Source organism: Vanacampus margaritifer, chromosome 5 (assembly GCF_051991255.1).
Source record: "Vanacampus margaritifer isolate UIUO_Vmar chromosome 5, RoL_Vmar_1.0, whole genome shotgun sequence".
In the NCBI taxonomy this organism is placed as follows: Eukaryota; Metazoa; Chordata; class Actinopteri; order Syngnathiformes; family Syngnathidae; genus Vanacampus; species Vanacampus margaritifer.
The window spans coordinates 6,838,529-6,850,000 of NC_135436.1; the positions used below are offsets into that span (position 1 = coordinate 6,838,529).

At 37.2% G+C, this 11,472-nt stretch overlaps 1 protein-coding gene across 5 annotated transcripts in view; it reads right to left on the reverse strand.

The window, feature by feature from the left end:
- Nucleotides 1–327: 327 nt before the first annotated feature.
- The window catches only part of nlrx1 (NLR family member X1), a 31,347-nt gene continuing 20,202 nt past the window's right edge, over nt 328–11,472 (reverse strand). For all 5 annotated transcript variants that reach the window (XM_077566001.1, XM_077566000.1, XM_077566002.1 and 2 more), the window contains exons 7-12: nt 9,410–9,593; nt 8,292–8,387; nt 7,594–7,680; nt 6,559–6,810; nt 5,261–5,471; nt 328–2,460 (exon numbers count right to left, since the gene is read on the reverse strand). In XM_077566001.1, the coding sequence (XP_077422127.1) occupies nt 2,323–2,460; nt 5,261–5,471; nt 6,559–6,810; nt 7,594–7,680; nt 8,292–8,387; nt 9,410–9,593 (968 nt within the window). In that variant the 3' untranslated portion in view covers nt 328–2,322. The remainder of the gene's footprint in view (nt 2,461–5,260; nt 5,472–6,558; nt 6,811–7,593; nt 7,681–8,291; nt 8,388–9,409; nt 9,594–11,472) is intronic.

An 11,472-nucleotide genomic window follows, 5' to 3' on the forward strand; every position in this document is an offset into this window, starting at 1 on the left:
ATAGTAAAAGGTAGAAATAGAAATTTTACAGACATAGACAATTGTTTTGTCATTCATTAAATAGAGGATATGCATTACAGTACTTATTAAGCAATATATACAGGTACTATAATGAAAAGAAATGTAATACAAATAAATAAGGCAGAATTGCACCATTGTTAATCTTCTGCAACTACATATATCCGTGTTGGAAATATGTTTGCAGTAAATACACATAAAAGTTTGCTACTTAAAAAGACAAAAGAAAACAAACCTGCAGCCCAAAAAATAATTATAATCGGCCATGGTTCTCCAAAATACGAAAGACAGAGGCAACATGACACATCCTTACAATGTTTTAAATGATTTATTAACAGAAGGTACTGATGAAAACTTTACTTCTGCTTTTAGGTTAGTTACACAAAAATCCTGACATCTATTTTCACTTCGAAATGATTTATTTCAACATCCAGGAGGTGCTTCTTGTATATGAGCTCTGGCTTTATGACAATAGTAAATCACTGCAGAAAGCAAAATCTATGTCAATATGTTAATATCGTAATAAACATTGGATTAAGTGACTCCATGTCAAAGAAATGTTTTTTTGTTTGCAGTGTGGCCAAATCTTTTACTTCCTCAGATTCACAGCTGACTTCCTGCAGCTGTCACATCAGAAACACATGTAACCAGTTTTTTGTGTTAAAAATAAATAAATAAATACTGATTTACTGTAGAAACCCGTTTCAACAATACAACACAATTAAAGGTTCGACAATTAGCTCGCTTTGAGCTGCTGATTCTATAAAAGGGATGGGCAATATAAATGCTGAAGGGGGCCACAATTTTCATAAATACACTCTCTTAATATATTTCATTTATGATCATACATTGCTCAGTATATAAAAGATCCACAAAATAACAACACCCTTTTTTTGTTTCCCAGTGCAAAAAAATCTACCATTTAAGAATGTCATGTACCTTAAGTGTTGAATAAGAAATCAACAGTAAATGCAATAATTAATTGTTTTAATTCGTTTTCCACAAAAATCAACTCACTACATTTTTTTATTTTATTGATATTGAGGTACTATGTTTGTCCTGCATATCATTACAAATGTGCAAAAAATTATTGGGCCTACGGGTACTTACATTGAGGTCTAGGACTGTATAAAAACTCAGTGTGAGCGTAACTAAATCATGTCTGCCATCTAGTGGTGATTGGTAATATTACAACTTAAAAACTACTCGATACCTGCATATTCACAGTTCGGCACCCATGGATTTGCATATTCACAGATTATCCCCCCCCCCCCCCCACTATGAGATCTTCTTCCGGGTTTCTTTCCATTCCTCGTAGAAAACATAAATTGAATGTTTATCAGCGGCCATTAAAGATTTATGGGGGGTTGTTAACTCATTCACTCCCAGCCATTTTCACTGAAGCAACCCACTTTGCTCCCGGCTGTTTAACTGGATTTTGACTGATTTTGCAAGGCCCCTAGAATATTTTGTTTTATTGCTATAAAAACCTACCAAAAGAAAGATTAGAGTCTCTTCTTTCATCAGGAAAAAAAGTATATTTGTATCTGTTTTCGTTTTGCAGCAGTTAGCATTAGAATATAGCTAAGTTTCATCATTATTCACAAGTCTGTTTAAAACACTGGGAAAAAGAGCTTGTTTCAACATGGCCCTGGTTGATCTCTTACACTCTGCTGCCATCTGCTGGACGTTTTTGTAATAACTATCATTGCTTCAAGCATTTTCTTCAGTTCAGAGGCTGCATCAAAGCCTTCTGTATGCTCTAGCATAAAAAAAACATAAAAAAGAAAAAAAGGATACATACATCTTTGGGAACATGGTAATATTTAAAATAGAACATATTTATAGATTTTTGGGAACAAATGAGCCCATCCCCGTTCTATACAGTTGTTCAGTCTTTTATAAAGTCTGAAATGCAAACCATTTATCAAATCTACTTCTGGAATCTAAGCCTTTTTAAATGAGTTCATGCATGTTAAGAATCTCTTAGATGGCAAAAATACATGCGAAATACATGCTCATCTTATGAAGGCAATTTATTACCCTTTGCTGTAATATACAGTAAATGTCTGCTGACATTTTTGGGGGGTTGGTGGCGGGGTTCACACATTTTTTTTCGTATTTTGAGTGGCATTTGCACACTCCTCCAGATGGGTGTGTGTGTGTGTGTGTGTGTGTGTGTGTGTGTGTGTCATTCCGATTTAGTGATGATCCCTGCACGCACACCCATCTGGTTGACCACACCCCGTGGTGACTTCCAAAATCCATCATGAGTGTTAAAAAGTATTCCAGTTACTTGTTGGCTCATGCGGATGGAGGTGGCGTGTCTTTTTCCAGCATGCGTAGTGTTTGACGGATGCCTTTCTCCACCCTTCGGAAGTGAAGCTTTTTTAAGAGGCTCTGCTGCTGCTGACGTCCCCACTCCAGATCCCTGAGGAACACCTGCACAGGAGGCGACCGTATGGCCGTATCACCTTATCAGACACAATCAGACCCATAAATGCAATCACTCTGCTAACAATCATGTGACGGGGGCAATACGTTTGAATACTTTGGACCGCTCAAGCAGGACTCAATGACATTGTTGACTTTCTGTACAGGTTTGCATTTCCAAAAGCAGATGAAGGGAACTATAAATGGGTTTGTTTTAGCCATCAGCGTCTACTTTACACTGCTGCACAACATTTGCCCAACACAGCCAATCCATTGAGGGGTGCCCGCTCAACCTCTCGTTTGTTAGTTTCTAAACAGGAAATGAAATGAGAACCTTTCTCTTGCCATCATAAGCTTTTATTAACTCAACAGACAATGTTCAACATTCTTAATTGTAACACAAGTGGAAATAGAAGTACCATAATGTCCTGTGAATATAATATGCAATTTTTAACAAAAAAAAAAAAAGGTTCCCCCATAACGTCAGTGATGTTCTTCTCAGCACTGATTTCATGAGTATACATTCATATCCCAAAGTTAGTCCATATATGGTTTTACCTACATTAGCCAACAAGCATTGGCCACAAGCCGTTCACGGCACTTATCATGTGCACAATAAGGGCTCACTACACTGTCTTTTCTTAAGATCCTACATGTTTAGTGGATGCTGCAACAAGTAGATTTTCTTATTTTTTTAATAACTATTCTTTTTTTTCTTTTTTTCCTGCTGACAATTTCTGCTCCACACTTACAGCCCAATTATCAGTAATATCGTGAAAATCAGTGGAGTGAATATTTACAGTGCAAATTGACTTACAGTGTGCGCGCCTACATTTTCTATCTCTGCCTCTAAAATGTCAGTTTAAGGGCTACTGTGCTCCTAGAAACAAACAAATAAACACACAAAAAAAACCCAGTTAATTTGGATACTTGAATTAAGGCCTTATTTCAAGATTCCTGGAGTTATAAATTTCAGCAGGCAACCTGAAGGACTAAATAATTATCACTGGAACAAAAGTTCTTTGATGATGTTGCATCAGAAGCTTATATACAGAAGTGTAGAGCCAATGTTTGTTGCTTTCATATACACAGTAAATTCTGTAGAGTAAATTTTACCCTAAACTGAGTCTATTTGGCTCCACTCTAAATAGAGTAAAATTTACACTTGGAACAGAGTAAAATAGTGTGTGCGAGAGAATTTACCTATCACATGGACCCATTAAAGATTTTTCACTCATTCTAAGTAAATTTTGCAAGGAGAGATTTTGACTAAATTTTACTAGTTTATTAAAAGATAAAAAGTTACACAAGAATTGTGGAACAAACTCAAGACCTTCACCTTGGGAGACTCTGCCACCTGAGCTATGCCACACTACTGTTCGCTTATATCCAAGAGTAGACCAAAACATTGTTTTTGGTGTTGGAGTTATGAAGGTTCTAGCTGAGACGAGCAATATGCTAACCCACAGCAGGAGCTGCGTGGCTCAGGGAGTAGATTGGCTGCTTCATAGCCTGAAGTTGTAGGTTCATTCATAAACCCTTGAGTGACTTATAAAAAATAAAAATAAAAAATACTCAATTAAGAGTGGGACCAAATAGACTCAATTTAGAGTAAAATTCACTCTACAGAATTTACTGTGTAATTGTACCACTGGATATCAAAAATTAAAATAATGTTAAATCGCATTCTCTTAACTGTGATGTCATACTACATACTGTAAGTCTGCCTCATCTGCAAGTCTACCATTGCTATTCTGAAGAAAGGAAGCGTAGAAGGGGAATCTGGCTGCTAATAAAAGCTACAACACTGATTTCCCTCTGAAAAGTGAGCTGAGAAAGTGAAAGGTAAAAGAACAAAATCCCAGTTGATACTAAAAGACAGTCGAAATTGACGTTGATTTACTTGCATCAAAAGTTGCAACACTTTCATCTGAACTCGTTTGGAGTGATTAATGACATTTTGACACACTCAGCTAACTATGACATTGAGGTCAAAAGTCCAGGGCTCAGCAAACTTGCTCACAAAGGAAAAGTATCCCTGCAAGAGGAAATATGACACATTTTTTACTGTATTCTTATTTGAATGAGTCAGCCTTTCCCCAAATAAAGATTATGTCCAAAATCTGTGCTAACATGACTGACGATCATTTGGGTGTGTGCTTTATTTTCTCATTCAGTAGCAGAATAAAGTAATGACAAACAATATTTATACAGGGTTTTATTGCAGTTATGTAAGTCGCACCAACGTGTATACTTTCATACTGTATAAAGATCACTACATTTTAAAATATTATTTTTACTGCCTTTATTCTTAAAACGTCAACCAAGGGACTACAGATAGAAAGTAGCTAACAGCTATAATGATTTACACTTACATGTAAATGTTCATCAATATGCACTGTCTGTCCCTTTTTCGATAATTTAATGAATAAGTAAATAAATAGATATAATAAAGTAAAAATACATACTGTATATGCTTTGCATTTGAACAGTAGGTCGATTGGTAATCTGAACATGTGTGGTCACCAAAGCTGTATGTCACTTAACAACTTGATTTGTGTTGACTGCAACTACTGTAAAACTGACACTGCACTCTGCTGCATCTATTCCAGGAATGACCTATGGACATATGGATATTTCTGTCGCTGAGAGCAGCAGTTGGGCGCAGAATGAGCAATGGAAAAGATTAGGCTCACCTTGGGGCACAGGGAATGCCAAAAGAAAAGTTGTACCATTGCAATTAATGGAACAAGTCAGTTCATGTACAATTCCTTGTGCAAGACTCAACAATATATTAGAAGGAGTTTACCTTAAGCTGCTGTTTGACACGCTCCCTGTCCCAGGACGATGCATTCTCACGAATCACACTGAGAATGGGGTGCCAGTCCTCTGAGAGGTCGGAACCCTCCGTCACGGCGGCCAGGACCCTGACTCGCCGCCCACTGCCGTTGTGGCTCTTGGGAATACCTCGGACATACAGGGACTGCTTGCCAACATCACTCAGAGGGTTTAGGTACAAACTACACAAACAGACAAAACCGCAGTTTTAGCAAAACATCAAAGAATTCTCAATCTAAAAACAGTTGGGTCAAACATAACCCAACGATAGGTCAAAAATGAACCGATCCTCCACTTGGGTCAATTTGACCCAACTTTCTGGGTTGTTTCATACAAAATGATCCAAGTAAAGGATATGACCAATATTTATGAGTTGTTTTACACAAAAGACCCATTTCTTGACTCAAAGTCGGGTCAAACAACTCATAAATATTGGTCAGATCTTTTACTTGGGTCATTTTGTATGAAACAACCCAGAAAGTTGGGTCAAATTGACCCATAAAGTGGATTAGTCAATTTTTGATCCATAATTGAGTTACTTAAGACCCAACTGTTTTTAAAGTGCTTGTTACTTATTTTGGAATAGAATAATTACTGTACTCTTAATCATAATTTTCAACTTGCCTGATCAATACAATGGCTATCTGTCGATCCATCTGTTTACTCTAAAAACAGTTGGGTAAAATAATAACCCAATAGGGGTCGTAAAGGGACCAACTCAACTTTGGTTACTCATTTAACCCAAAAATTGGGTCAAAATAAATAACCCACAAAACAACCTGCCCGCCCCATTTTTTAAAAATTTAATTTAATTTTTTATACAACCCAACCCCTTTTGGGGTCAAATACATAACCTAAAAGGTTGTGTTGCTCCCTTTTTGACCCCTATTGGTTTATTTTTTACTCAATTGTTTATCGAGTGTAGGTTTACAAGCTAAATTATACTAACATCAGTCAGTAACTATGATATTTTCAAAAATGATTTCAGATATGTGCAGCCTGATTAAATAGCATTGATGATCACTCTAAAAACAGTTGAATCAAAAATAAACTGCCCCGACTTTTTAAGTTAATTAACCCAAAAAGTTGGCTCAAATTAAATTAATAACCCACAAAGCAACTCATTTTTGGGGTTGTTTTTTGAGTTATTAATTTCACCCAACTTTTTGTGTTACTTGAATAACCCAATTGAATTGGATCAAAAATGATCTGATTTTTGCCCCAACTGTTTTTAGAAAGGCGGAATTCTACACCACTGTTCTCTCTTACTGCACAGTGTGAATGTTGGGATGTTCCCTGCAAACGTCCACTAGGGCCAGAGCTGCATTGTCTCCGATGTTGTTATAGGCAACGTTGAGCTCCTGGAGTCCAGTGTGCTGCTGAAGTCTCTCCGCCAGCTCGAGGGCCCCTTGGTCCCCTAGTCCGGTGTGCATCAGGGACAGATGCTTCAAAGACTGGTTCTCCGGAAGGGCCTCCAAGAGATGGCAGGCTCCAGAGTCCAGCAGTGGGTTGTCACACAGTCTGTAAGTGTAAACAGGGAGAGAGGGAGACATTCACAGTATGCTATTTCATTTATGTTCTTGGGTAAAAATGTATGGTGACAGATTGTGGCACAGGTATGATATTGAATAAATAACCAATTTGACATTAGCTGGAACTGAATTCTGTACCATAAAAATAATGGGATCCAACATGATCAGATGCTCAATTAATTATTATTGATTTCATTTATTATCTTATTATATATATTTTTTAACTTATATTTAGGTCTCTTTTTACTGCACTGACAAGGGAAGCGTCCCACAATTTTATTGTACCTGTGTATAATGACAATACAGGCATCCTATCATTTACTTTATCTATCAATTAATTTTATATACCGCTTGGCCCCATCACACAAAGAAGGTACAAGTAGTGTGTAAACGTCCACCATATTAAGGCCTAACTCAGAAACGAAAGCAAACATGCTGAAAAATACAAATGTGCTGACCTTGCTTAGTATGGTCTCAAACCCTTCACATGAACCGACTTACCAGTTATTGCTACTATAGTACTCACTAACTGTGATGGTTTAAAAGTTTATCTGGGTGCTTTTACCATTTCCCCCCAAATCTTGGAATAAAGATTACATTTTTGAAAAGCATACATCTTTTGGTATTTCCTGCCAAGAAAAAGGCCATATTGTTGCAAATATGTACATACAATTATGACAATTTGACTAATGATTGCACATCTTTCCCCATGATTGATTATGGGACTTGACATATTAACTTAAGAAAGAAGTGTGTTCACGTGTTGTCTTACTGTAGCACTCTAACACAACTTTTGGAGTCTAGCAGCATATCTCTCAGGAAGATGCAGGAGTCAGGGCCGAGGCTGTTAAACTGCAGACTGAGGACAACAGACGGGCAGGCGCAACAATCACAACAAACACAGCATGTCCATGTTGACTGCCTTGCAATGGTCATCACAAGTGAAGTAGTAACCCAGATACTGCTCATGTTGTTGTTAAAAAACAAGGACAGCCAAGTTGTTGGACTACGAACGACGCCCACAGAGATCCATATCAACAATGGCTTAGTCTGTCTTTACTTTAGTCCTCAGCAACCTCATGTTCATTGTCGCTACAAGTTTCAGTTTTTTCTTTGACATGGAGAATTTTGTTCGGTGATTCACTGAATCATTAGTTTGGATCTTTATAAGTACTTTGTGCACTTACATATTATTTGTGAAGGAGTTAACGTATGTTGTCACTATCAACACTTACTCAAAACAGAAAGCTTGCCTTGGTAATGTTTGTTTTGTTTTTTAAGGATTATCTGGGTTACTGAGTTTATTAACATGTGAAGAAACAGATCATGTACAAAACAGTTAATCATTAGTAAGTGTAATACTAACACACACACACACACACAAATATAAACATTCAAAGTCAGCTAAATGCATCAAGATCTTCCCTGCAAACAACAGAAATAACAGAAAAGTTGCCGACTTTCTCTCACTTGAGGTTCCGAGTGTGTCGAAAGGCAGGTGACAGCATCTGAAGCATGTCCCGAGTTAGCAGGCAGGAGGAGAGGTCCAACTCTTCCAGCTGATAACTGCAACAATATATTATTCCCTTCAAGTTTAATTAATTACTTACATCATGTTTATTGTTTTGGTTGTAGTTTGTAGCATTTGTGTTTGACTGCATTGTATCCGGTTCACAGACAACCGCATCCAACAACCGTTCACACCTACAGCTATATAACTTGCATGTTTTTGAAATATTGGAGGATGCCTGAGCACTCAGAGAGATCACTGAGAGGCAAACATTTGCTACGCTATCAAATACTGATTTCATGTCAGGGTTCTCTAAACAATTTTAATAGATCTCTAGACACTTTGAAGGGTTTTTGACATTATCATTTAAGTCAACAACATGTGGACTGCACTTCTTAAGCACTGAACCTATCTAGACACTAAATAAATAAATAAGGTAAATAAATGAATTATATAAATAAATACGTTTAATAAAGCCTACCAAAACGAAGCAGAAGTGCCCCCCACCCCCCAAAAAACTGCATTCTACTACTACATTGCTCTGTCCATCTGAATTAGATTAATTGTTCAGCCCCATCAGAAATACATGACTAATTTATTTAGTGATGAAAACTGTGTTACTTTGAATGTCCCAGATGGATCGTGTTCCAGATGGTTGGTGAATGGCCAACTTGTCCCAACATGGCAAAGAGGTGGTGGAGCAATGTTTTGGGTTGCAAAAGTGGGGCAGAGAGTGTTAGGCACCTTACGATGCATGAAGTTATCAAAATGGCCTCCACAAACTATGTGAAGTTTCTTAACCATTTCCTGCCACAGGATGAAAAGAACCATGCCTTCCATAGTCAAATAATTTTCATGCAAGACAACAAACAATCCCACACTGCAAAAACATTGTTAAAATTTAAACAAATAAAAAAAATACTGTTAAGAATGTGCTGGTTATTACAGAAGCCATTTAAACTGAACTAATTGTTGAAGATTTAGATACAAATTGCATGTCGTACTTAGGAAGATGAACAAAAACTTGATATGCGTAATATTTTGTGAGTTGGCCGTAAAAACCCAATCCCTGGCTTACCTTGGAGGGGCGCAAGAGAGCACAGAACTCAACACAAAGCATTTGAGGGAGGTCATGCGGATGTTGTGGAGGCGGATAGTTCTGATAGAGGCCAGGACCTCTGCAGTTAGTCGGGGATTTTGAAACTCGTACAGAAGCACCAACAGATCCATCAACTCCTCTGGTGGCTGTGGCTTGTTGATTTCTAGCATTAAAAAAAAAAAAAGTTAGTTTAATGTTTTGGTGATGATAGATCAGCTCATCGCACAGTAATACACACAATATACAGTGGGGTAAATAACCACTGCTTAATTTAGGTTGCCCACATACAAACAAATTAAATGTCTATAGTTCTGTAATCAGACAAAATTAACAAAAAATAAATAAATAAAAGTTAATGGGGAAAATATGACACGATTAGTTGGAAACCCAATCTCAAAATACAGTACTGGAAATGAAAACAGTTTCTTTTAGATGTAAGCATTTCTTGAGCCCTAAGAGTTTTCCTGTAAATCAAGTAAATGTAGCAACATGACTAGTAGCTGAAATCTTTGTGGAGTTTTCTAAAAAAACAAACAAACAGAATACACACATTACATGGTGCTAAAATCCTCCATAACAAATGGATTGAGGAAAAAACACCGTATTAATAGACAACCGATTTTACTGCCCACAGGGCACAAAATAATATTCTCTAATATTCTATAATAATATACTCTTCACAAAATAATATTTCATCTAATTTTAATTTCATCTCTTTCTATTCTGTTGTTTTCTCTTACTGTAAACTGCAGCTGGATGGAGTCCAGGAAAAAGTTCCCCACGGGGAAAATAAAAGTATATCGTATCGTATCGTATCGTATCGAATCTGCGCTGTGGAGTTTTTAGACCTTTCAGAGATGCTGTTTGAAACATCCAAGCATTTTTGACACGTAAACTTGGAGAGATGCTCAGAAATTCTGTCCATAGAAACTTATTGGAGGATATCTTGAACTGAAAGGTGTCAGCAAATCAGACAAGGGGTTCCCCGAGGGGATATACGATACGATACGATACGATACGATACGATACGATACGATATACTTTTATTTTCCCCGTGGGGAACTTTTTCCTGGACTCCGTCCAGCTGCAGTTTACAGTAAAGAAAAACAAAAAAAACAACAGAATAGAAAGAGATAAAATTAAAATTAAATAAGAAGTACAGCAATAAGTAGAAGACTTCCCAGAAGTCTTCACAGAAGTATACATGTGTAGAGAAGTACATACATGAGGACTGCACACACCCATATACAGTACATATATGTTGAGAAATAATGTTTTACTTTAATTTGAAGGCATTTTTTTTTAAACCAGATTTTTAATAAGCTATATCACACGTAAGCGTTACCCATAAACAAAAAATATCCCCCCACCACAAAAACCTAAATATCTCCGGAACCCATCATCCAATTTTCAATTTTTTTACGTGTTTTTCGCAGGTTGAAGTAGTCATTCCAACCAGACGCAGCAATTTCGCAGACTGACATTTATGGGAAATCTTGTCAAGTTGCTAGAAAAGGCTTCACCTTCATATTTAGCCATCAAAACGTGATCTGCCTTGAAATTATTTGTGCTAGCAGAGGGAAACATGAATATTAGGCTACTGTAATGATTTGCACACATGACTAGGGATGGGTGAGTACCAATAACAGGTATCGGGCCAATACCAGGCACATTTCATGGTATCGGTACATGCAACGGTTATCGATACTGGTATCGGCCCGCACTCTTGTGGCCATTTTTCGGTCAGGAACTGTCAGAGGAATGAACGTTTTGTTCCGTTTTGTTAGTTTCCTGTGTAACACTTGTTCATTTCATTACTTCCGGCAGTGCCATTTTGGCGTGCGTTACTAAGAATAAGTAAGTACTCTTGTTGTGAGTAATATCACCTATATCTGTGGTTCAATGTATGTTATATATGTCTGTAGCTCACGTAACTTCCGTGTTTAATTGCCTCGTTAACGTCTGTTAATGTCATAAAGCTCCGGTGCTAAAAATAGAAGGGTGTGTTTACGCCTCAGTTAGTAATTCTTCTCAGTTAATAT